The sequence below is a fragment of the Podarcis vaucheri genome, assembly GCF_965113315.1.
Source record: "Podarcis vaucheri genome assembly, chromosome: 10".
NCBI classification, from domain to species: Eukaryota; Metazoa; Chordata; class Lepidosauria; order Squamata; family Lacertidae; genus Podarcis; species Podarcis vaucheri.
The window spans coordinates 9089878-9116945 of record NC_138748.1 but is presented as its reverse complement, the minus strand read 5'-3'; the positions used below and the strand labels follow the sequence as shown (position 1 = coordinate 9116945).

The window sequence follows — 27068 nt, the reverse complement described above, 5'->3', positions numbered from 1 at the left end:
CGCCCGGCTGCCCCCTGAGGCGCTTGGCAGCGGGCAGCGAGAGAGAGTCAGTCAGCCAGTGGCAGTCCGCCTGCCTGCCTCGCGGCGAAGCTGTGCTGTTCCGCGTCCTCCTTCCCCATCCGGCGGCTCGCGGGGTCGTCGTGCTTCTCCGTCCTCAGCCCCCGAGCAACATGGAAAGTGCGGCGGGGGGAGCCGAGTTCAACATTCTCCTGGCCACCGACTCCTACAAGGTTAGGGGCGAAGCGGGAGGGAGGGAGGGAGAGAGGAGGGTCTGGGGCGGGAGGGGGAGGCCGGGGGCGGGCGGGCGAGGGGCTCCCCTGTGGCCCCTTCGGGAGGGAGGCTGGCTGGGCTCCTCCCCCCCTCCTCCCAGGCTCCTTTCTGTTTCGTGTTCCTGCCTCGCACCCCGCCCTCGCCAGGCCAGGCACCGGGCCAGGACGGGGCTAGGGCTGCCTGCATGGCGGGGGGGGGGGCCGGAGCTACGTGTGGGGCGACTCGCAGGCCATGCCCACATGCAGGAGGCTGTGGGGGGGGGGAGCCGCCCCGCTTGGCCTTTGCCCTTCTCTCCTGCGCGCGCTCTTTCATCGGGCTCGCTTTCGTTTATGCAATGCAAAGCGCAGGCTGAAGCTTGCGGTCCTTTGTACACTTGGCTCGGTAGCTCGCCTGCAAGGGGCTGTTTTGTTTTTTTGAGGGCACAATTGTCAGCTCTGATGGCTTGGTCTGGCCATTGGAGTGGGGGGGCTGTTCCCTCCTATCCACCCCATTGAATGTGTCAAGTGGTATATAATTATAAGGGAGAAGGGGAGGGAGCGACAGTGAAGCTCCTTGCTTCTTTTGGAGTGCAACATCTCTCCCTCCCTCCCATTTCCTTACGGGTTTATCATCCACACATGCTGATATATATAGGTGGAGGGTGGGCAGGAGACAGTGGCTTTACTCCTCCAGCCCCCTCCCTTTATGCTTTGTGCTGAGAAGCTTCTAGTACGTAATAGGCAAGTGCAGAGAGAGAAAATGGGGCAAGATAGAAAGTGACACCTGTGGCATGGAGGAGATGCCTCCCCACTGTAACTCCTACTGCACTTGGCTCTTTCATCTCACTTCCAAATTCTTGCAGGGGGAATGCAATGATAGTGAAACACCTGCCTCCTTCACTTACTAGACTTGTGGGAAGCGCTAATTTTAGTTCTCTGGTGGCAGGAAAGGGAGTGTTTCTGAGGAAAGGTAATCTTTGCAGGCAAACTGACTTAACACTTATCTGATAGTAGAAGTACCAGGTTTCTGTTTGGGAAAGAACCTGATCAAAGTAAGCATGCTGTTTGCTTTTTATCAAGGTAGTAGATTCTAGCTACTCATCTGTACAGAACCTAACAGCTCTGAAAGTGTCACTTATACTATTGGTATTTCCTATACTTTTGGTATTTCCTAACTGTTACAACAACAGCACAGTGTTGTAGAAAAACAAAAAAGAGGAGGTTAATGAGAAAAGATAAGGAAGTTAAGCTCTTCCGGCAAGGTTTTAAATCACAGGGTTTTCGTTTGGACTCATTACTGGTTTAGCTATCCTTCAGCATACATATATTTGTTTCTTAGCAAGACCTGCCTTTGGTGCATAAATGGTTGGATTATAATTACAGTAGTGATAGTACTACCCAAAGTTTAATTCTGTTACACATTTGTCAGTCTTTAAAAACTTGGAGCTGTATATGGTGGTAGATCAAGCATTGTGAAACTGAAACCATTAAACCAGTCTGAACAGTTGTTACTGATGATAAAAGCATTAAAATAGCCACACTGATTTCAGGGGAAAGTTCTTCTTGTGGGAAACTATGACCAATTTATGGAATTAAAATAAATGATAAATGGAAATAATTGGCTTAAAATTATAATTTCAAATGATGCATTTGATTCAGATTTGCTGTAGTGATTTACCTGCTACAGGCAGATATCAGTGTAATTTGCAATGTAATCCTTTACATGTCTACTCAGAACTAAACCACATTGAGTTAAGTGCAACCTCATAGGTCAGTGAGTATAGGATTGCAGCCTTAATTGCTAGATTGTGCCCTGCTAGAAACAATGACTAGCTTTTACGGGAATAGCAGTGAAAGAGATCCTTCTGTTATGTATAAGTAGTCTCCTAATCTTTGCCCAAGAGACTTTGTCATTTAACAGTAAATGAAAGCAACCCTATAAGGTAAGTCAGTATTGCTAGGCCCCCAGATTGCAGCTGGACTCAAAAGAGAGGCAGCTAGATGCCTGTGGGCATCTAGTGAATTCAGAGTGAAGACTAGATTTGAATGGAGGACTTTCTAATTTCAGTTAGTCTTGTTTACTTACAGTACCCCTATAATCCCTGCCTTAGCAATCTTCAATAGCCTTGTACAAAGCCCTACACTGGTTACTGCTAAGAGTCTAGTAGCCTTCTTTCCATGCTGACCCTGAAGGAAGGAGAGCCTTTCACCAGTAACCAGCATAGAAACACAGACTGCCAGTAAAAAAAGCCCATTCCCAAGTGAATTGCTGAAGGAGTGATGGACAGATCCCTCCAACCTCCACCAGCCTGATCACTTGTCTGCATGGAATTCTTGGTGGCTGGGGGCTATTGGAGAAATACAGTGGTACCTCGGGTTAAGTACCTAATTCATTCCAGAGGTGCGTTCTTAACCCGAAATGGTTCTTAATCTGAAGCACCACTTTAGCTAATGGGGCCTCCCACTGCCGCTGGCCCGCTGCTGTGCGATTTCTGTTCTCATCCTGAAGCAAAATACTTAACCCGAGGTAATATTTCTGGGTTAGCGGAGTCTGTAACCTGAAGCGTATGTAACCCGAGGTAGCACTGTATTGCTGAAGGTTTTTTCCACTTGCTGTGTATTGCCTTGATGTACTCATCCAACATTGTCCAATATCTTGTCCAACATTTGCTTCTGAAGCAAGTGTGCTAGTAACCTGACTGTACGCTTATTACAGAGGAATGCTGAACCCCACAAGTGATCTGATTTTATTTAGGTAAAGGTAAAGGGACCCCTGGCCATTAGGTCCAGTCATGACCGACTCTGGGGTTGCGGCGCTCATCTCGCTTTATTGACCGAGGGAGCCAGCGTACAGCTTCCGGGTCATGTGGCCAGCATGACTAAGCCACCTCTGGTGAACCAGAGCAGCACACAGAAACGCCGTTTACCTTCCTGCCAGAGCGGTACCTATTTATCTACTTGCACTTTGATGTGCTTTTGAACTGCTAGGTGGGCAGAAGCAGGGACCGAGCAACGGGAGCTCACCCCGTCGCGGGGAATCGAACCGCTGACCTTCTGATTGGCAAGTCCTGTGGTTTAACCAACAGCGCCACCCGCGTCCCACTGATTTTATTTATAGCAGACCTAATTGCAGTTCAGACAGATTCGTCAGCCTCTACTATCTAGAGAGGGAGATAGTTATGAATCAAGGATGGAAGGGAAGCAGTACGTTGTGTGTGTGTGTGCGCGCGCGCAGATGCTTAGGGAATTTTGAATTCTGATCTGAGGTGACCTGATTTGCACCCCCACAGCTGACTGGAACTTAGTTATCCACCAGCGTTTGCACTTTCTGAATGTTTCTGTCAAAGTTTTCAGCACAAAAAATGCTCTTTTTAATAGAAAATTGGTTTAGAAATCTATTTGAAGATAACACATTTGATCATGTGTATTTAAATAGCTATTTAACATGAATTTTCATGCACATTTATCTAAATGTAGAATGTGGAAATGGTGTGAGCTTATGAATGAAGAAATGTGAAAATGGCATAGACATTCAAATTAGAGAATTTCTGTGTATATGCACTAGTGAAGATTTATCACCAAAGACATTTCATTTGTACAGACCTTTGATGGAAGCTAAGAAACTTGTAGAGTGCATGTATACTGCTCATTTTAAAAAACGTGCCTCAAACAGCTGCCTGAAAGGCAAAATAGAGGCAATTGGCATTTTAACCTGGGTACGTGTACCAGTATATAGGGACAATTAAAAATTAATGTTGGTGTGCCATAAACAAAAAAACCCCCAAACAAATGGTTGCCCTATGGACCTTACAGTCTAAATTTTTACACTGGGAAGGCAACATGCAGCTAATATGAGGTGATAAGTGTTTTAGAGGGATCTGAAGAAGATCTATAAAAAAACACTTTATAGATGTTCTTGGAGTTGCTTAAAATTTAAAAGTAAGCTTATCCAAGTTTATTATTTATTACATTTACATTCCACCTTTTCCATCAAGAGCACAAGATGATGGTGTACATGGTTCCCTCCCTCTTCCTTTAACCTGGTGAGGTAATTGAGATCCGATAGGCTAGGCTGAGAGTGATAAGACTGGCCCAGTGTCACCCAGCGCACTTTATGGCCAAGTGGGAATTTGAATCCTGGCCTTCCAGGTTCTAGTCCCACATTTTAATCGCTATACCACACTGGCAGTCTTTTATTTTCCTGCACAAAACTTAAGCAAGCATGTTAAGTTCATCACTGAAAGTCAAGCAAGGATGTTGCTTGAACTCCTTTAGCAAGAGATTGCCGCAAAACCAGACCTGCCACTGTGAAGGCCCTGCTCCTTTCACAAGTCACTAGCACTCAGAGCAGGACTTTCATTTTAATGGGTGGGAAGACTGTGCAAAGTCTTTAGCTGTGGGTTAAAACACTTGCATTTTGCCAGAAAACTAACGGGTTGCCATTGTGGTTAACACAAAGCAGGCGTTACATTCACGGTGCCTTTTCCCAGTTGAACAGAGAAGCTGCCATGTTCTCCACTAGCTGGACCTTTCAAATACTTTGGCAGGGAAGCCGCATATGTGTTGGGTGGATAAGAACACAAAGTTTGGCGCTGTGTTACCTTGGAAGAGCATTTGTGAGACATCTTGCTCATCTGATTAGAATGCTTTTCCTTTTAATATGGAGACTTTGTTGATGGAAATAAGTGATTGTGATTCAGAGGAAATATAAGACACTAAACTAAACACATTACCTGGTTACAGATGACCTTAATTTCCCAAGATTTATAAAATTTTGTAGTTTGGGTTAAACCAACTCGCTGGCATACAGCAGCACATTTATTATTTATTTGAAACATGTTTGCCCCAATCTTTTGCTAAAAAGGGTTCCAGAGTGGCTTACGAAGATCAGTAGGAAAATAGTAAAAAGGTAAAGGTACCCCTGCCCGTATGGGCCAGTCGTGACCGACTCTGGGGTTGCGTGCTCATTTCGCTTAAGAGGCCGGGAGCCAGTGCTGTCCGAGGACACTTCCGGGTCACGTGGCCAGCGTGACGAAGCTGCTCTGGCGAGCCAGCACCAGCGCAGCGCACGGAAACGCCGTTTACCTTCCCGCTATAAAGCGGTACCTATTTATCTACTTGCACTTAGGGGTGCTTTCGAACTGCTAGGTGGGCAGGAGCTGGGACCAAACAACAGGAGCTCACCCCACCGCAGGGATTCGAACCGCCGACCATACGATCGGCAAGTCCTAGGCACTGAGGTTTTACCCACAGCGCCACCCGCGCCCCAGGAAAATAGTATCTGCCTTCAAAATGACAGTCTGAAAGATGTGACATACAAGGGAAAGCGGTTGGGGAGGGAAGAGAGAAAAAGTAAGCTCACGAAAAAGTTCTGAAAGTTACAGTTCTTAAAACAACCAGCTAGAATGGAAACAGTTCAGATAGCCTCATTACCTTCTGTGGCAGGCCCTAAGCAGTGGAATTGTCTGTGACTGTCACCTTAGTTGTATAGTTTGTGTTGTACACTGAAAAGACATTTCATCGCCCCTGATCCTTGAAATACAGATATATATGAAATATATGTATTTTACTACCAACCTCGTTCTTGATTATAACCTGTTTTAACCATTCGTAGTATTGCATAATGATCAGTGCCATGAAGCTTTTAATATAAGCTGCATAGTGCTCATTATTTGGCATCACATTCCAGACTGAAAAATACTTCTATTCACATTCAAGGAAACTCCCTTGATATGGAGCTAATTTTACTAGGCATCCAGGCTTTAATTTCTTGAGTTCCTGTCTGTTTTTGCACTAAAAACACTCTTCTAGATTCTGCAACTGGAATGCTGTCTAGTTCAGAGAACAATGTGCAGGCGTACATAGTCCTGCCTGAAAAAGTGTTTAATCAGAGTTTTTGCAGAGTTTTGGAAAGCTTTAAAAAATATATGTTTTTAGTCCTGAGAGGTTCCATATCACTTTACACAGTTCAAGTAAGTTTAGGATGCAAGATTTAAAAGTGAACATAGTAGCTCCCCGATCAGAAAACTAAATCCAAAAAGATACTGTTTGCTATCCAGAAAACATCTATGGTGTAGTGTATGGACATTCAGTTTTTCCAGCAAAGATAGGCTTGGTTCGAGCATCACACTAAACCATACATTAAAAGGAAGGTGCTCCAAAGCTCCCATGTTAGTCCTCAGCTCCTGCCGCCACTGTGCTGCTTATGAAACACAGCAGAGTCTGGCTTTGGTTGTCCACACCCGGGCTCATAGTTTGTTTATCTGCAAACGTACATGAGTGTCAAACCAGTTTGGTCCTGGCTCACTACTCTGTGGTTTATTTGACAGAAACATACACTGAGCCTGGGTTCAGATGATTCAACAAAATGCTTTGTTCAAGGTGTGAAGGCAGCAGGAGTGGTTACTTTTGAGTAGCACCATGGTCTATGGGAAGTGTGAGGAACATGTAAGCAGCGCCATGATTTAATGTGATATGTGAACCATAGAATGTAGTGAAAGAGCTTTCTTATCAAGTGTTTTCAGTTTAGGCATATTCCTTAGAGTAAGACCTGGATGTGACATTTAATCTTCAAATATGGCACTAACCAAAAAATTCCAGACCTTGTGGAATTCTTAAAACTTTTAATAGCATTCCAACAAACCTTCTGATCTGTTATTTCAGAGAAAGGTTGCTGGTGTTAGCTGTGGACTGCAATTCAACCAATTGTTGTAGCAAATCTACCTTTGCAGATGACGGAACAAAATAATTCCCCATTTTGTTTGTTTAATAAATTGGTGTCCTGCTTGTAGGGCTAAATCAAACTCTTTAGAGTGGTTTGCTTAAATTAACTCTAAAATTATGAAGTTGTTTACACATTGTAATATGCCAGTAATTCAAATTTAGGATTTTTAGAATTAAAAAATCTGACTGAAAATATTTTCACTATATTAATTTTTTTTTTACCATTATCAAACATTCCCTTGCAGTGTTGGAAACCCAAATATTACAGCATTGTGCTGGTGTGTCAGAAACAGAGAGTGAAACTGACCAGTCTAATTCATTTCCCAACCTGAGAGAAATGCAAAAAAATAAAAAAGCATAAATGGTGGAAAGGAAATTTGACTTTTACAAATCTTTTAATCTACAGCTTTAGTTTGCAGGTAAGGGAAAAATAAAATGCTTTTGTCTTGAAAATGTCAGAAGTACATATTTTAAAGTAAGCTGGGAAATCTTTCCTAGAAGAGGTGCCATCAAAATGATGTTCTGTGTGTAAAATTATCCCATTTTCATGTCTTACTATAGTTTTGTTTTAGTTTCAATAGAACGTTAGCAGAGTCATTTATTGAAAACTGTGTTGATCAAAGTATCAATCAACGCTCTTATTTTTTCTTAAGCTTCCCGTAATTTTATAACCACTTATAACATTGTTGCAATTGAGGGGGGAAATATTCTGTACCATGTCATTCATTACCTGTGGTGTCACTAATGTGGACAATAAAATTTGGTTAATCTTTCTTCCCCTGCTTATATGGAGTTCTTATGTGTAGCTGTGCAATTTCCCCAGGAAGCACACGATTGACAGGTGAAGTTTAAAAGGAGCTTGTTTATAGACAAGACAAAGCACTTTATAATTGCTGTGCAAGTAAAAATCACGCAACTGCACAAGGTGGTGGGTGTTGAGATCATACGGATGTTCCACCAGAATTACTGGTTGCAAGCAAACATTTGGTTTGTGCTTGAAGGAAAACTTCTAATATGGATAGCAAAAATACTGCAGATCACAGACATTGCAGATCACTGACACCTCTAAAGTCAGGCTCCTATACTAGGTTTGACACTGGAGCCCCTAAGCAAAAATTAACCAAACATGTCGCTTTTCACATTTGTTCAGAATTCTGGTCAGTTTCACTTCTCAGTTATGGAAAAGTTGTTAGATAAGCAAGGTAGAAAATAGGTAATATAGTAATGGACATTTTTGCTTGGTCAGCTGAAAACTGGACAGACAAAGGGATGTCTGGTTGGAAATCGTCTGTTCGATATGCTACAAGAGAAGCAGAGTGCTAAACTGCTCCTTATTTTCCAAATCCTAGAAAAGCTGAACTACAAGCTTGCCAGGCTGAGCTGGAGGCGGAAGGGTGAAAGTGATCCTCACTACAATGTGTATGACACTGTCAAAGCTTGTTTGGATAACCATTTTGTATGTGGTGAAATAGTGGGACGCGGGTGGCGCTGTGGGCTAAAGCCTCAGCGCCTAGGGCTTGCCGATCGAAAGGTCGGCGGTTCGAATCCCCGCGGCGGGGTGCGCTCCCGCTGCTCGGTCCCAGCGCCTGCCCACCTAGCAGTTCGAAAGCACCCCCGGGGCAAGTAGATAAATAGGTACCGCTTACCAGCGGGAAGGTAAACGGCGTTCCGTGTGCGGCTCTGGCTCGCCAGAGCAGCGTTGTCACGCTGGCCACGTGACCCGGAAGTGTCTTCGGACAGCGCTGGCCCCCGGCCAATAGATGTGAGATGGGCGCACAAACCCCAGAGTCTGTCAAGACTGGCCCGTTCGGGCAGGGGTACCTTTACCTTTACCTTTATGTGGTGAAATGTTTTCTTACCCAAGTTTTTCTCATTTTAGGTGACACATTATAGACAATATCCACCCAATACAAGCAAAGTTTATTCGTACTTCGAATGTCGTGAAAAGAAGACAGAAAACTCTAAATTCAGGAAGGTGAAATATGAGGAAACGGTTTTTTACGGGTTGCAGTACATTCTTAATAAATACTTAAAAGGTATTTCATGTTGGAATTTTAAATAAAATTACTCATCCATTCTTTAACTTCACAACCTTTTTCGTGGCTCCTTTAAGCAGGAGCAGCTATGAAGATGTCTTCGTTCATGATAAAATAACTATCAAAGGGTAATATTGTTTGATACTCTAATGGTTGACTTAATTTAAGACTTAAGTCAGGGGTGGGTGACTGGATGTGGTCACTGGATCCTATTGTTGTTTCCCCCACCCCTCAGGGGCCAGGAAGAACTTTCTGAGAGTAAGAGCTGTTAGACTGTGGAACCCTCTCCCTCAGAAGGCGATGAACTCTGTTTCCTTGGAGGTTTTTAAGCAGAGGTTGGAAGGCCACATGTTATGGATCCTTTAGTTGAGATTCCTACATAGCTGGGGGTTGGACAAGGTCCTTTCCAACTGTGCAGTTCTATGACTCCACAACATATTTATTAAAAAATGTTGATAAAATCAAATGCTCATTCTCTGCTGACCTTTCAGCAGCAGGCAAAGACGTTTTATTCAAGAGAGATGGCCTTTGGCCTTATAAGCTGAAAGGTATGGCCTCAGTAAATGCTGCAATTTCTTCAATTTAATGTTTTTATTTATATGTTTGGTAAGAAAGTGGCATACACAATCTTTGCACAGAATCTAATTTTTAAAATTATCCCCAAATATGATAGTGGAACTTGGAAAAGCATTTTATGGAAGTACTTTACATTCTTCCATAATGTAATAATTCTTCCAGTACTTTACACCAGCTAGAGTGGTGACTGGGAGTGGCCGCTGAGACCAGATAACACCGTTCCTGAAGGACCTACATTAGTTCCCAGGCACAATTCAAAGTGCTGGTGATGACTTTTAAAGCCCTAAGTGGCCTCTGCCCAGTATACCTGAAGAAGCGTCTCCACCCCCATCGTTCTGCCCGGTCACTGAGGTCAAGCTCTGAGGGCCTTCTGGCGGTTCCCTCACTGCGAGAAGTGAAGTTACAGGGAACCAGGCAGAAGGCCTTCTCGGTAGTGGCACCCACCCTGTGAAATGCCCTCCCACCAGATGTCAAAGAAATAAACAACTATCTGACTTTTAGAAGACATCTGAAGGCAGCCCTGTTTAGGGAAGTTTTTATTGTTTGATCTTTTACTGTGTTTTTAATATACTGCTGGAAGTCGCCCAGAGTGGCTGGGGAAACCAAGCCAGATGGATGGGGTATAAATAAATTATTATTATTATTATTATTATTATTATTATTATTATTATTATTATTATTATTATTATTTTATTTACATGTGGAGCTGTCTGGTTTATCATATCAGCTTCTGCAAGTACAGCGATGATAATATATATCTCTATAACCTGGGTTAGGGTCATCATTTTGTCATTGGCATGCAACCAGGTCGTCATTTTCTTGATTTATATTGATCAGCATAATGTCCAGAGACCCAATCTGAAGGAAAAGCTTTCTGTTTGCCATGGATTGGAATGGTAATCTAAGATTTACTATGTGACAACTGCAACTTTCATTCGAGTACATGAAATCGCTGTCAGACTCATCTGATTACACCCAATGGGTCGAGATAAGCATGCTATTTTTGCTGGTACATTAAGTGGCTATTTGATTTACTCTATGCCCTAATTGTAAATCATTCATTTGAAATTAAATTGCACTTTAAGCAATGGAATCTGTTGTTGAGTAAGTAGTGTTTACAATTTGGATGCACCCAGCCCAATCTGTGGCACGTTTACTTAGACATATATCCTACCAATTTCATCAGGTCTTCTCCCAGCAGCAGCCCAACAATGCAACCCTTTGCATGTCTACTCAGACCTGCTCCATTGATTTAATAGGGTTGCATTCAGGTAAGTGGTATAGGACCGCAAGCCTGTACGGTCCTAGAGAGAACGTCAGTAGCCGTGGCCAAGAAATCACAATTTTTGCATAGTTTGGCTCGTTTGTTTCCCCTCAGGACTTCCATAAAACAATAAATGGCAATGCCCAACCAACTTTTAGAACATATTCTTATGAGTCAGTATTTTTTTTTGTAATTGTTATACATCTTTTAAATTTTTTCACCATAGGCAAAGTGGTAACCAAAGAGAAAATCCAGGAAGCCAAAGAGGTATACAAGGAACATTTTCAGGATGATGTCTTCAACGAACCTGGGTGGAACTACATCCTTGAGGTAAAAAAATAATAACGAACACTTCAAATGTGAAGACACAAACACACTAAACTGCCTAATATTATCTGCTGACAGATGCTTAGCTTCTTCAGTTTGATAGGAATAGCATAGCTATCGTATTTTTCGCTCCATAGGGCGCACCTGACCATAGGGCGCACTTAGTTTTCAAAGGGGGAAATCAAGGGGAAAAATATGATTCCCCCCCCCCAGCTCTGGGAGCAGCGGACAGGCTGCAGGCAGCCTGGGCGCTTTTCCCAAACCTTCTTCCTGCTTTTGCAGAAGCCGCACGCTCTTTAAAAGGGCTGCACGGCTTCTCCTGGCTTTTCTGGGAGGTAGGGGGATTCCCTCACCTCTCGCAAAAGCCTGCAGAATACGCGCAACCCCTTTAAAGAGTGCGCGGCTTCTCCTGGCTTTTCTGGGAGGTGGGGGAACTCCTTCACCTCTCGCAAAAGGCCGTAGAAGCCGCACGCTCTTTAAAGGGTGCGTGGCTCCTGTGGGCTTTTCTACGAGGTGGGAGAAGGGACTGATGCGGCCAGTCAGTCCCTTCCCCTCCTGGGGAAAAGCCTGCAAGAGCGACGGAGCTCTTGGGGGCTTTTCCCGCCTGCCTCCCCGCCCTGCATTCACTCCATAGGGCGCACACAAATTTTCCCTTGCTTTTTAGGAGGGAAAAAGTGCATCCTATAGAGCGAAAAATACGGTACCTTGTTGGTTTTGGTTTTTGTGGGTTTGGGGTTTTTTAATAGTTCATAGAGCAAAGCAATGCCTATCCTTTACTGGGAGTTGTTATTGTACACAAAAATATGTGGGAATTGAGCTTGAGGTTTTTTTGGGGGGGAGGGGAGAGGAATCCATATAGAATTGACAACTGACACATTTGGAAAGAGCATTATAATCTTGTTCTATACCTCTTGACTGATAGTATAGGTAAACCAGTTGTTTTTTACAATATTATATTAATTTAAATTCAGAGGTGAGTTGAAACTGGGCAACATGTCGATGCACCAGCAATTTGTCAGTGCCCTTCTAAGGAAGCTTACCCCACAGTTTGAAGGTACAGCCTTAAATTCCCTTGTGAAATCACTTGCTTTTAAAGAAGCACTGTGACTCATGCACAAGTTTTGCATGTGAGCTAAGCTTTGCTAAATTTAAGTTACATCAGTTATAAGCATTGTAACTGAAAGAAGAAAAAGTAGTGTTTTTTGAATCAAATTTGAAAGTTGTGTTGCTTTGTACTTTGATTAACCCACATTTAAAGGAATATACTGTCAAATTAAAAAAAAAACCTCATGGATACAAAACCTATTTTTCACCCAGTGAAAAAGTCTTCAACCCCCTTTCCCAATAATTATTGTATCTGTTTACAGAAGTACGAAGGTTGTCTTCCCATAGAAGTCAAGGCTGTTCCTGAGGGCAGTGTCGTTCCCAGGGGGAATGTGCTCTTCACGGTTGAAAACACCGATCCGGACTGTTACTGGCTCACAAACTGGATCGAGGTAATTAATGAAAAATTATCTCTGTGATTGATGATAACTTTCTAGCTAATTTGCTTTATTTTCAACATGTCCTGATCATATATTTGAATCCATGTTTAAAGATGTCATTCTGCCCTTTATATGAGGAAACACATAATTAAATACAAGTTGTGCTTACTGTACTGTGTTCCATGTGCTTTTAGACTACACTGAAAAGGCATTGGTTTATTCCTTTGCATGGGTCTCTTTTTCCCAGATGTATGTAAGGCGGCTTGTATTTCTTACTGATTGGCCCACAAGCTGCTTAATCAAGTTTCCTAGGGTTACGAGTTTTAAGATTGAAGCCATGTGTGCGCTGTTTGGTATAAAGTGGTGCCAAGGCATCTTTTATGCAGAAGAGAGCCTGTGCTATGGACAGGCCTCTTGTCAAGTTGTGTGCATGGTTCCACCTCTCCCTTCTGTCCCCAAAGCGCAACTGGTTCTTTAGAGTGTCACTATTTCCCCCCATCTCTTTATGCTAAAACTATATCAAGCACATCTGTAAAAGCTGGTTGGCGGAGAAAATCAGGTTTGGAAGGCCTGTCTAAATATTAGGTTTCAGAAGATGTCTGAAAGCAAGCAGGGATGATTCCTGCTGAACCTCTATTGGCAAGGAGTTTCACAGGGCAGGATATGCCACGCTAAAGGCCCAGTTCCTTATAAAGGCCAGATGAACCTCAGGGTCATGGGGAACACCAAAAATGCCCCACCAGAAGTCCTCAGCATTTGAAGTGTGGAGCAGTAAGGAGTCAGGCAGTACTTTGGACCCAGTGGAGTAGCATGTTGCCAGTAGCTCAGAGCCTTGAGTATTCCATGACTTACTAGGCTCCTATCACAACCACCATCGTTTGACATCCTTCCCCCACCCCCAAACTAAGTGAAATTAAGCTCAGTCGTGCTTATTTCTCCACAGATGAAATATTTGTTGGAAGATGGAGGTAAATTTCTGTAATTCTTAAATGTCTGTGAATGGGTTTGAAAACCTTTAATACTTCAAGAGAATTTTCAAACTTGGAAAGCGCTAATAGAAACCTGAATTACCTTTGTGCATATATGAAAACTACCTGCCATATCTAATTTGATTCTGTATTGTAGTTTCCATTTAGTGGAAAGGTTCATTTTCCCTATTGTATCTAGGAGTGGGTATCTTCACACTTACGCATGAAATATTTTTCCTCTTTATAGACTATTCTTGTTCAGTCATGGTATCCCATCACAGTGGCCACAAACTCCAGAGAACAAAAGAAAATCTTAGCAAAATATCTGCTAGAAACCTCAGGCAGTTTAGAAGGTCTGGAGTACAAACTACATGATTTCGGTTACAGAGGAGTCTCTTCGCAAGAGGTAATGCTATTTTAAAAAATGTATTGAAATTACATATTTTCTTTCTTTCTTTCTTTCTTTCTTTCTTTCTTTCTTTCTTTCTTTCTAAAATTGGAATCCATAAACTTACACTGTATAATGTGTATTCTTGCAGCCTTAAATTCTTCAGCAATAGTCAATAAGTGTGGCACTTCATATCTTATTTATATTGTCCTGCAGCTATTAAGACCAAATGAAGAGAGTACTTATTAATGTGGATTTACTCTGCTCTGAAATGGAATCTTCTAGGAACTGCCATTTTGGTTTTGCATGCCTGTAATTCATCATTGTGTCTTATTCTCAGACTGCAGGAATAGGAGCATCTGCACATTTAGTGAACTTTAAAGGAACTGACACAGTAGCAGGAATTTGTTTAATTAAGAAGTACTATGGAACAAAAGACCCTGTGCCAGGTCATTCAGTACCAGCTGCAGAACACAGGTATCTGTATTTCTTTGATGCATTCTATGTGGAAATCAAGTGTAGATTAGCTGAAGGTCTGGTCCTCCGGCATCTTTGAGGACCATGTGTCCTTTTTTTTTTTAGAGGAAGCACACACCTTGAACTCAAATTATTAAACAGTTCATTAACAAGTTGATAAAACAAGTTGATAATTACAGACAAGCAATTATAGCTGTTGATTCTGCTTGTTTTATATGTTAAAATGTAGTAGCACTCAATTTTCTTTTTGACTCTGATTTTACATTATTTAATTAGTCAGTAAATTCTTGCCTGAATTACCAGGTCCCAGGAAGATAGAAGTTTGATTCAGCAGCTTTAATATGTAACATGTTTTTACAGCTTGTTCTTGCCATATTTTTGTGATCTGAGCAATAACTATTAGAATAATTATTTAATGTGTCATAATTGGCAAGCTTGATATTTAGTTAATTAGAAACTGAGTACCTCTTTTGTCAGCATGTCCAATTTTTCCATCGCTGTCAAATGCTTCCACTACAATATAAAAAACTTGGGGTTTTGGAGTGTTCCAGAGCAGAAAGTTTGAGTGTATAGCACAGCAAAATGAGTCAGTGCTGCGTAACCCAATTCCCCCCCCCCGCATTCTAAGTGCTGCTTAACCCATTAATAACCACGTTTCATAGGTCAGTATGAACAGATTGAATAATTTGTATGCAACGTTCAAAGAAAAGTTGCGCTCTAAAAAACCAGAGTGCCTAAATATTTGATACTTGCACTTCGGTTTCTACCCATATTCAATCTTTCTTATTCCTTTTGCTGGTCTTGCCAAGCTACTACATTTAGGTGTCATAAAACAACACTGCAAGGGTTGTTCAATGTGTATGGGTGAAATACACATTCCGCAGCGTGGGGAATAATGTACCATAAAGTTGATAACTCGCTATGATCAGGTACATAACTGTCCTAAAAATCATGCTGAGTTGAGCTGCTGAAGTCAGTGGTAAATTCCAGTACCTTTCTACTACACACAGTCCTTATTACCTTTTGGCAAGAATATAGTTTGATTTTTTATATTCTGTTTCTTACTTACACTGTCTTTAAAATGTTAATGATTTGGGTACTTTCTTTGCTACTCAACTGTCTTAAGAGATACTTGGTAGACCTTGGAACTGTTTTTGTATAAGATGCTTCTTTAGTATACATAAGATCTCACTTCCTGAGAAATCTGATTACACATTTGGGATTAAGGGCAGATTTAATGTCCCAGCAATTACAGTCATACCTCGGCTCCCGAACGCCTTGGCGGAGTTGAACGTTACAGCTCCTGAACGATTGAAAACCAGAAGTGAGTGTTCTGGTTTTTGAACTTTTTGGGGGGAAGCCAAACATTCGGTGCAGCTTCCGCTAATGTTTCTGATGCGCCTGCACAATTGGAAGCCGCGCCTTTTCCAAGCGTTTCAGAAGTCGAACGGACTTACAGAACAGATTCTGTTTGACTTCCGAGGTACGACTGTAGCCTGACATTCTGCTGGTACCCCGTGTTTGCTTGTGTGAAAGCAGTTGATCAGGGTGAGTATTATTACTGCTGTCTTGATACCTGCCCTCCAAACCTGGGTGTAACCAAGAACTTCTAAGAGGCAGTTAAGATATTTGGCTTAATTGGGCAGCATCACTGATTGAAACCTGTACTGTCGGTTGGTTAAAAAGTAGTGTGAAGATAAGGAATGGTTGCATTTGTATTAGCATAGATTAGAGTTGTCTGCTGCATGCTAAAAGGAAAACATAGCGTGGCAACTAAATATCAAATGAGTAAATCTCTTCTGTTCTTCCAGTACTATAACAGCTTGGGGGAAAGACCATGAAAAAGATGCTTTTGAACACATTGTGACACAATTTTCTTCAGTGCCTGTATCTGTGGTCAGTGACAGTTACGACATTTACAATGCTTGTGAAAAGATATGGGGTGAAGATTTAAGACATTTAATTGAATCAAGAAGTGCAGAAGCGCCACTGATTATTAGGCCAGATTCAGGAAATCCTCTTGACACTGTGCTAAAGGTAATTCTTCAAAAAATCTTCAGTTTTTAAACTAACTTAATGAAGTTATTTGGGAAAGACCTTTTCTTTTAGTCTAATGCCATTTCTACTCTGTTACAAAATTGTATGATTGACAAAATCGTTTATCTAAAATTACTTAGAAATATCTATGTGGACTTCACTAGCTAAGCCTACAGATAATTTTTGTTGGATCTGTTCAGTTTCTGTATCTAAATATATTTATGAGCTATGCTGACGTTTATTAAACTGGTGTCTGGCATATAGTAAGTTTCTATAGAAAGACCTAAACATCTCATATAGTTAACCTGAAATTCATAAAGTGACCTGGTTCACACATTATGGTAAGCAAAATTATGCTTGGGACCATGCATACTGTGTTGGCTTCCAGAGAGAAGCTGGCAACCCCTTTGTTCAGGCATAGGTAAACTCTGCACTCCAGATGTTTTGGGACTACAACTCCCATCATCCCTAGCTAAGAGATGATGGGAGTTGTAGTCTCAAAACATCTGGAGGGCTGTGTTTGCCTATGCCTGCCTTTGTTCCTTCCCAGTGCTTTTAGCACAGTGTAGTGGCCAAGTCAAGATTAGGCTTTTCTTGGTTAAGGGCTTTTCTTCCTTAACCACAGCCTGTAATGATAGCTCAAGCCTTTTCTGTGCTAAAAGGACTAAAAAGAAAAGGACTCTGGAGGAGCGCAGTGAGTGCAAGCATATTTGCATGGTCCCAATAAGTCATATAGACCATGACATAGGAATGAGGCCACCAATGCAAGATAATTCAGGCCATGCATGGGAACCAGTGACCTAATGGGCATGTGGCTTTGCACTTGGCTGTGCAGAAAGTGGATTTCACAAGCTACATTGCTAAGAGCACGTAAAGATAATACTGGTGTGTCATGTAGTGAACAGAGGACCTCTCTGCCCTGGCCATATTTCATATAGACACCAGTTTTGTGTGGATAACTATTTGAACATGTTATAATAATATATATTGTTTTGATTTATTAGTGCATCCTTGATGATATGTATGTATTATATTTGTTTAATCCTTTTATTTTTTCTCTTTGTTAGATATGCAATTTTTAAAAAAGACATTCATAACCCCATAAAATCAAAATCCCATAAAACTAAACTGTTTGCAATACATATGTTTTGACTAGTAGGTTGCACCGCTGAGTCTTTTCATTCTTACATATAGCTGCCTGTAAATTGATTGTCCTAACCCTTCCTTTCCGAACTGTCATGGATGGTAGCAGGATAGCATATTATTTAAGTGAAGTAGTTCTATGCTATCAGTTTGTTCTTTTGCATAGGACACATCTCAATTATAATTACAACAGCATTTTGGGGTGGGGGCGACATCACTATTTCCAGGATAATAGTTTAGAATGGTGACTTCCAGACTAGTTTCTGAAATTTGGGGATTCCAGCTTTGGCTTTCAGAAATTTAAAACAACACTGTATAGTGCCGCTGCGTTGCCAATAAAAGTTAATGATTTCAGTTTACCAGCACAATGGAGTGCTTGATAAACAGCGACAAATGTTTCAGCTGCTGCTATCTACAAAAACAAACACAAATATATCTGGTTTGTTTAAATTGGCACAGGTTCCAGTGGCAGAATATTGTACAATTTTAAGGCATTACTGAGACCTGAGGAAAGACCTGAGTAGGCACAAACAATTTTGTAATTAAATAGAGCCGTAAATCTCAAATTAAGGCTTCGGATGAGCTAGTGACTTTAGCAGGCAGCCATGCAGAAGGTAACAATAAGACTTGAACACTTCTTACTATAACAAATTTTCAACTAACTTTCCAGTCAAGAGACACAAGTAGTTAAGGCTTAATCCTAAGTAAATAGGACTACTGCTTTTTGGAAGCCTTCTACAGTTGTAAACGCCTTGGGAGTTGTAAACGCCTTGGGAGTTGAACGTTTTGGCTCTCGAATGCAGCAAACCCGAAAGTAAGTGTTCCGGTTTGCGAACGTTCTTTGGAACCCGAATTTCCGACGTGGCTTATGCAGCTTCCAATTGGCTGCAGGAGCTTCCTGCATCCAATCAGAAGCCACACTTGGTTTCCAAATGTTTTTGAAGTCAAACAGACTTCCGGAATGAATTCTGTTCAACTTACAAGGTACAACTGTACTAAAAATCCAACCTCGCAAACTTAGATTACTTTTAAGAATATCGCAGTCTGGCTTCCCTATACCAAGTCGTTGCATTGGTCTATCTCGTTCAGTGTTCTCCACACACAGGTTTCTTGACAAGGAATATTCCCAGCAGGGATTGAGCCTTGGGAGTTGTATGCCTCAATACAGTGGCTGAGTTCTTTTATGTTCACCTTCTTGAAGCATAAAATTTTGACCCAAGGCACACATATTTGTATGACTGAACTGGCTTATTCAGCGAAGTAATGGACTAATTGTTTAATTTGGCTTTCTGCAGGTTTTGGAGATTCTAGGAAGGAAGTTCCCTATTACAGAAAATGAAAAAGGCTATAAAGTGTTGCCCCCTTACTTAAGAATTATTCAAGGAGACGGTGTAGATATCAACACATTACAAGAGGTGCGCCTTTTTATTAATATGTAGATTGCGCCTTCAGTGTCTTCGCTAACACAGCAATTAAATAAGATGTTCAGAGGGGGGAAATGATTAACAACTTTGTTTTTGTTCACGTTTTTGTTCATATTATTCCCAAATGGGTCAGTGTGCTTGACTGTTAACTAGATGGTTGCTAGCCTGACTAGATGACCCTCAGGTCCCTTCCAACTCTACGATTTTATGATTTAAGATTGTATGTCACAGCTTAGTTTCATCTGGCCTCTAATGTGATGCCAAAAACACTCCTGCCCTTGAAAGCAGAAATCTGGCCTGCTGTTAACTGGCTGCATCTAGCCTTTGAAAGTTGTCTTCAGACTGAAGGCTATCCGGTGCTGTGAAAAACACTACCTTGAATGAAGATGCCTTGAAGCAGCCGATCAGATAGCTGAGAGCTGCCTAATCTCAGGATAACACTCAATAGTGACCCACCCCCCAGCCTATGGAGGGAAGCCACCAAAGATGCAAATTATCTGGTGCAAAAGAGCCTTTTGGAAGGTGAGGAGAGAGCGCACCTGGTCAGGCAATTCTGCTGGAAGTTTCTCTGGGGTTCTTCTAACAGTATATAACCCAGTATAGACAGGAAGATGAAATAGGGTGTGGGAAATTGGAGACCACAAAGAGTTAAAGGTAAAGGTACCCCTGCCCGTATGGGCCAGTCGTGTCCGACTCTAGGGTTGTGCGCCCATCTCACTTAAGAGGCCGGGGGCCAGCGCTGTCTGAGGACACTTCCGGGTCACGTGGCGAGCGTGACGAAGCTGCAACTGGCGAGCCAGCACCAGCGCTGCACACGGAAACGCCGTTTTACCTTCCCGCTATAAAGCGGTACCTATTTATCTACTTGCACTTTGACGTGCTTTCGAACTGCTAGGTGGGCAGGAGCTGGGACCGAAAGACGGGAGCTCACCCCGCCGCAGGGTTTCGAACCGCCGACCATGCGATCGGCAAGCCCTAGGCGCTGAGGTTTTACCCACAGCGCCACCCGCGTCCCACCGCGCAAAGAGTTATGAAGGTGTAAATAGAGCAGGAGCTGATCTGTGCTTTCAAAGGCATTTCTTGGACCATTAAACCACAGAAATCAATTGCTCACTCATTTGTGTGTTTCTGTGGTTCAATAGATTAGTAACAGCTGTAGTGCATGAACATTGCTAGTTGTTACTTGGCATACAAAAGCACCATCTAACCTTGAACTGAAATAACATGTGAGCAAACCTTAGCGGAAGGGAGGAAGTGAAGTCTGAGTGTTTGTCTTTCAGCTGGAAAAATAAATGGCGTTTTTATCCTCACATGTTGCCGTAAAGTCAGTATCTTTGTGTAAAATATGCCTACCTACCAGTGCAGTTGTTTTCCCCAAAGATAATTAATTGCACTTTTATGCATATTATGGTATTTGTTGGCAGCAGTTTGCTGTAACTACATGAAATATTTTCAGAGGGTTTGCGAAGTATCATTGAGCCTTAAATAATCTAAAGTTCCTGTTTCCATAATATACACTAGTCTGTAAAAGAGCACCATGGTAAATGCTTAATAGGAAAAATGTCTTATTTGTGCACCTCTTAATTTTATTTTATTGCTTTCTTATCAGATCGTGGAAGGAATGAAACAAAATAAATGGAGCATTGAAAATATTTCATTTGGGTCTGGTGGAGCTTTACTGCAGAAAGTAACTAGGGATCTCTTGAATTGTTCCTTCAAATGCAGTTATGTGGTAACCAACGGCCTTGGGGTATGTTCTTTAAATGTAGATTTTACATTAGAAAAAAAGGGCCTTGATTTCATTCTTTAGTGTGAATGTGCTCATCTTTTACTCATAGCATCTTTTTATTCCAAATTTTAGGTAAACGTGTTTAAAGATCCTGTAGCTGATCCCAACAAAAGGTCAAAGAAAGGCAGGTTGTCTTTACACAGGACTCCCAATGGAGACTTCGTTACGCTAGAAGAAGGCAAGGGAGACCTTGAAGAATATGGGCAGGTATGTATGCCTTAAACCCTTGATGTAGGGTAATATCAAAAGTTAGTCATGCATAGTCCCATCTGTGGACTTAACTGATTTTTATAGCATGCTGAATACAGCTGATGTTCATTAATTGTAGCATCAGGTGATTACTTGAACGTGTGAATCAATCAGCACCAGGAAGAACCGGAGTATTAACCAATGCCTATTCCAGGGCAATCAGTTTCAATTGCAATAGTTCACGTTTTTAACAGAGCCGTAAAGGGATAAGACATACAAGTGTGTGAATCAGCCCATGGTTCTATTTTAATATGGGTTTTAACTTAAACCATAATTACCATGATACGTAAATTAATAAACTCAGAGTTAAAGCTGTGGCTTCTCCAAGTTTTGAGTTTATGTGCTGCTGAAGCAAACACACTTTGCCAGGTTTGAGGAGCCCAGTTTGAAATAGAATCTGTTAGACATTAATGTTCATTTAGGGGCTAGTTGTCCATACAATTGTCCACTCTCAAGCCCTAGGCACAGTTAGCTGCTAAAAGAGGTAAGATGTTTTCTCCATTTATTCAAACAGATTTATATACTGCTTAACAAAAACACCAACATTCCAAGTGGTTTACATAAAATAAAACAAAATATTCATTAAAATACAGATAAAATCAACCAACTTTAAAAACAAGTAGGTAGAAAAGACAGATATAGATAATAAAATCTATGTTCCCTGCCTGTCTCTGGGGGACTTCAAATTGCTCCCGGCCTGGCTTATATGTGTCTGAGTTTGGAATGATGGAACTGTGTCGCTCTTGAGTTGAGGGTCTTCATCTGTCAAAGCAGACTCCTTGACATTGACAAGCCAAATACTGTTTTATTATTGAAACTAAGAGAAAATGGTGTCTGTTTGCAGGATCTCCTTCATACAGTGTTTAAGAATGGAATAGTAACGAAGTCCTACTCGTTTGATGAAGTAAGAAAAAATGCCAAGCTGAAGATTAGTGAACTGACAGAGGCATCTCACTAAAGTTTCATTCCATGTTTGTATTTGTGTAACAACTGTGTACTGCATAGCTAATGATTTCTTGTACAGATCTGTGTGTTTCTGTTTGCCACATTATAGCCAAATTATTTGTTGGTTTATGGACATCACTGCCCTCTCTCTTCTTTTCCTTTATTTTTGCCAGCCTTTAGAGAAAAAAATGGAGTTGGGAAAACACTTGCAGTGTAAAATATGTGCTTCTAAGAGTCCTTTGGTATTCAATCTGGTATTGAGATCCTCATTGATGAGACACAACCGAGACTTTTTATACATATAAATATATATATATATAGCAACATACCACAAAACAGATCTGCATAAAAGTATCATTGCTTTATGTTTATATTTACCTTGTATTTTTGTACAAACAAGATTGTGTAAAATATATTTAAAAGTTACAATTATAATGTCTTTCCAACTTTTCATGATTTTTATGAGCACAGACTTTCAAGGAAATATTTTGGGCTGGGGGAATACATTGCCTTTGTGTCCATTGATCAGCAAATAAAACATGGCCTTAAGTTTTGTTGTGACAACTGTACTATTTGGAAGTTTTAATCAGGATAGCTCCCTCAAAACCCACAGAGAAAGGGACTTTGCTGTTCATTGTAGCTACCAGTCAGCGAAACCTCCTGTTCTTGCTGAGGTGCTGGGAGAATATATAAACACATAAACACTTGCTAGACAGTAGGCGATATAACTGGAATGCCAAATGATGAAGGACTTCTTACTGCAACAAAGATTGCCAAATGCACCTCAATATTCCAAGAACATTGGAATCTGAAATCGGTGCAACTCATTTCCAAGTAAGCATGAAGGAGATCTGGCAGCAGAACTTCCAAGGGATTTCCTTCCGCTACGGAACATATATTTATATCTAAAATATTGACAGGTAGGGAAGTGATGTATTAAAGTAACTACACTTCGGGGTTTATTTTTACATATATTGTGACAAACTTAAAATCAGAATACTGGTCTTAGTTGTGCACTTTTTTACTTTTTGTATTTTGGTCTTTGATTTTGCCTTTTTGTCAGACTGGATGTTGACCTTGTATAGACGTCTTAACTATTTTTTTTGTTGAACAACTTTAATAAAACATTATACTAGCAAACTCCTTTTACATTGGAAGCCTCCCCTATAGGGGATACTATGCAGAGGTTAACTATTTTAAATACTAAAGGTGATGAAAGGTACTCTTTTCATGACTGCACTTGATTCACTTTCTACACATGCTTTGAATTTCTTACTAAAGAACAAGTCTGTTGGTGAATGACTTGGCATGCTGTATCAAGTTCTCAGGTGTACAGCCATACTTCAGGTTGGTAGAAGACATGGATTTGTCAGCCTTTCTAGAGGAAGCAATATAATTTTGGTTAGCTCTGGTGAGGGATAAAATCTCGGATCACTGTATAGGTGACGCATAATTAAACAATTATCTGGGAAATGGTTCAGAAGAGCTCTAACATAATGGAGAAAACAAAGATAATATACTTTTAAAAATGCTTGAAAAGCCATATTTTAATATTCCTGCTATGGAACATATTTAATTCCACAGTCCCAATCTATTTTGTGTTAGAAGGTTTTCTACGTTATTGCTATCAGAAATAGTGGTTTGGTTAGCACTCTGAACAGCGAGTTTCACTCCTAGAAATGTCCTTACCCTGAACTGAAGTAGCTTGTCTTGGGCTGAAAAAGTTCAAAAACTGATTAAAGGTCAGCATGGTTAAGCTTCCACATAATGTACCTAGGAAAGATCTGTGTGATAAGTGGTACAAGAAACCTGGCAAGTCTCTCAACTGATATTTTTATACTTGAGGGCAATGGAGAGGCATTTTTCTATGCACCCTGCGTTCCCTGGGTGTTTGATTTCTACTTATTTCTGGGAGGGGCAGGTTTGTGGTTTCCCCCCTTTGTAAAACACTAGGTTTCCTCACCTATCCTAGTTGGAAAATCCTGGGCTCTTACCATCAAGGATTTAGTGTTAAGACAGTTGACACCTGAAACGTGAAGTAGTTTGGTGCTGGATACAACTTTACAGAGCTTGAACCTTAAATATCCTAATTCTTCCATGCAAAAGCAAGCAGCGTGTTTGGGTTTGCTTTTATCAATTAGGATCGTATGGACTCTGATCTTTAGCTCCCATTTCATTGTAGTGCAGTACTTGTTTTTAAAAATGGCAGTTGGGAAGCTTTGTGTTTAATTTATTTGTAACCTGTATTTAACATAAGAAATTATTTTTATGACTATTTTTTTCTCAGAGGAATGATTATGAAATTGATATGAAATCTTTTTATAGCAAAGAATCCACCTTGGAAGATTTGAGATGTATTTATTGTTTGCCAAAATTCAAAAAGTAAACAGAATTTTCTCTAGTTTTACATTCCTTCTTAACCTACTTAGCCGAGTAAGTATTCTTCACCTAAATACTGTGTTTTAGTCAAAATGTACTTTGCATTAAAGACAAATGTAATAAACATGGAAATAAAGTTTTAGTTCCAGTAGTAAAACATATAGCTATTTGATTTTATTTCAGACTTGTGCTTTTTTGTTTGTCAAAAATTACTTACAGAAGAAAGGGTGATGCTGTAAGCCAGGGATGGCCAGCCACTGTATTCTGCTTGGCCACTTTATTTCCCAAGCCTTGCAATATATTTTAACATGCAACCTGAACCTATTGTGGAGAGTCAAGTTCTATAATCAAACTGGCACCACACTGCGCTAAATGGCTTCACAGGTATGGAGCGCATCGGCTTGCATGGTGTGAGGTCACTGACTCAAGAAGCTGAACGTGAATGTGCTTCCTAAAAGATCTGCCAGATCAGCAGCGGTCCTTTGTCTGCCTTGATAAGGAACAGCAATACAATATACTGTCTGTAACGCTCTGGGCAACAGTCCCCATCCCCTGCTCACTGCACCTTGAATAAAAAATGATACGGTCATCTAGGACGACACATACTTTCTCTGCATCCTGCATCTATGCCACAGCCTGCCAGCTGGCCATCCCTTCTGTAAATCCAAATAACCTGGTTAAAACATGCAGTTCTTAAAGATTTCTAGTGGTCTACGGTGTGTCTTGAGTCTCACACTTTTTGATGGAACACAAATATTTCAATAAAATACTTTTAAAAATTTGTGTTGGTGCTTTATACTTCTAAAATGGTGTGTAGCTAGCAAAACAGTAAGCTGAGGACTCGGGAAATGTCTGCTTTAAGCATCTTCAACCTCTGTCAAGCACAAGTTGCGAACGTGCTGTAGTTCTAGAGAATGTGCATTGTATGACAAAGGTCCCAGGCTCGTTCCCTGCCATCTTCTGATAAAGACTTCAGTGTGCGACTTTGGAGCCACTGTCCCTTCAGAAGCCAGCACTGGGTTCAAATGGTCTTTTCTTCCATAGAGCCAAAAATTTGTACCTGTGTTAGATTCATATAGCGCTTGTCTGAGATGTAAACTCAAAAATGAATGTTTTCCCCTGTGAAATCCTACATCACCCTCACCTTGACGCAGTTGCACAAGTGCAGATATATGGCTGCTGCTTTTTAAAATTAAATTGGAATAGAGCACCCTTATTTTCCTGTAAAGCAAAAGGAGTGCTGATCATGTGCTGTACTTAGGTCTAGTTTCGTTGAGTTTCTTGAGACCAGTGGTGCAATTTCATGTGTAGGATTTATGACTAGGTGTTACTAGTACGTGGAAATGCCATGTGCCTTTGTGGCAAAAGCCTAACCCTCCTTCCCTGTACAAGCCCCTGACCAAAGAACCATGACTCAAAGCTCTCTAGATGCCAACAATTATTTGTTCTTTGTGTGATGGGCAGAATTGAGACCAGAATCTGCTACTGTGCTGACTGTTAGGTCCAGCTATGGATGACTCTGGGGTTGCAGTGCTCATCTCGCTTTACTGGCCGAGGGAGCCGGCATACAGCTTCCGGGTCATGTGGCCAGCATGACTAAGCCGCTTCTGGCGAACCAGAGCAGCGCATGGAAACTCCGTTTACCTTCCTACTGGAGTGGTACCTATTTATCTACTTGCACTTTGCCGTGCTTTCGAACTGCTAGGTTGGCAGGAGCAGGGACCGAGCAACGGGAGCTCACCCCGTCGCGGGGATTTGAACCGCCGACCTTCTGATCGGCAAGCCCTAGACTCTGGTTTAGACCACAGTGCCACCCGCGTCCCTACAAACTGAGCTAACTGAGCATAAAAGCAGGCCAGGCAAGTCTCTGAACTTTGCCTAGGACTCCTCTGCTGCTGCAAAGGGGATCCCAGCGACTAAAGGGGACATAAGGTCAGGCTTGCTGTTCATTACAGCTTCCCTTCTAAGAAAACCTATGAAGTAGCGTGCTTTTTGCCTTGCTCAGATCCCAAATGCCTGCAAGTGGGTGACAGAACAGGGTCTGTTGCAGTCTATCCTACTTTACAAGGTGGAAGGTGTATGAACTCATTCCACCTTTTAAATAGGCAGCTTAACTTTTTATGCTCAGCTTTACTGTACAGTGGTACCTCAGGTTAAGGTCTGTTCTTTACCTGAGGTACCACTTTAGCTAATGGGGCCTCCCGCTGACGTCGTGCCACCAGAGCATGATTTCTCTTCTCATCCTGAAGCAAAGTTCTTAACCCGAGGTACTATTTCTTGGTTAGCGGAGTCTGTAACCTGAAGCGTCTGTAACCCGAGGTACCACTGTATTTGGAGCACCTGTTGGAAAAACCTGCAAACATCTTCTAACCTCTGGAAAGCCTTGAAAAAACCAACAGCCCTATGTTGGACGGACACGAAAGGTGGCCTGTCTTCCTCATCACTAGAGGACAGGTTGGAAACGACAACAAGCGGGCTAGACCAGTACCCCAGAGTGCTTGGCTGTGGGTCAGATGGGGTTGATGGTGTCTTGCTGAGGAACATGGCGATGAGCAGCGGGTGCTTTTGTCTCTTCAGCTGCTCAGGGCACGCTTGGTCTGCAGATACAGTT

General features: G+C 41.6%; 1 protein-coding gene and 1 long non-coding RNA gene across 2 annotated transcripts in view; one reads left to right on the top strand and one right to left on the bottom strand.

The window, feature by feature from the left end:
- On the top strand, positions 1-25238 carry NAMPT (nicotinamide phosphoribosyltransferase). Its single transcript, XM_082239851.1, has 11 exons — positions 1-230; positions 8851-9007; positions 11074-11177; positions 12542-12670; positions 13874-14032; positions 14355-14491; positions 16303-16528; positions 18967-19086; positions 20705-20845; positions 20957-21091; positions 21978-25238. Exons 1-11 carry the CDS (start codon positions 171-173, stop codon positions 22089-22091), a joined length of 1482 nt encoding a protein of 493 aa, XP_082095977.1. The 5' UTR covers positions 1-170; the 3' UTR covers positions 22092-25238.
- Positions 14052-27068, bottom strand: part of LOC309541786 — a 39104-nt gene continuing 26087 nt past the window's right edge. The window contains exons 3-4 of the long non-coding RNA XR_014223932.1: positions 14957-15004; positions 14052-14224 (exon numbers count right to left, since the gene is read on the bottom strand). This is a non-coding gene — a long non-coding RNA (uncharacterized lncRNA). The remainder of the gene's footprint in view (positions 14225-14956; positions 15005-27068) is intronic.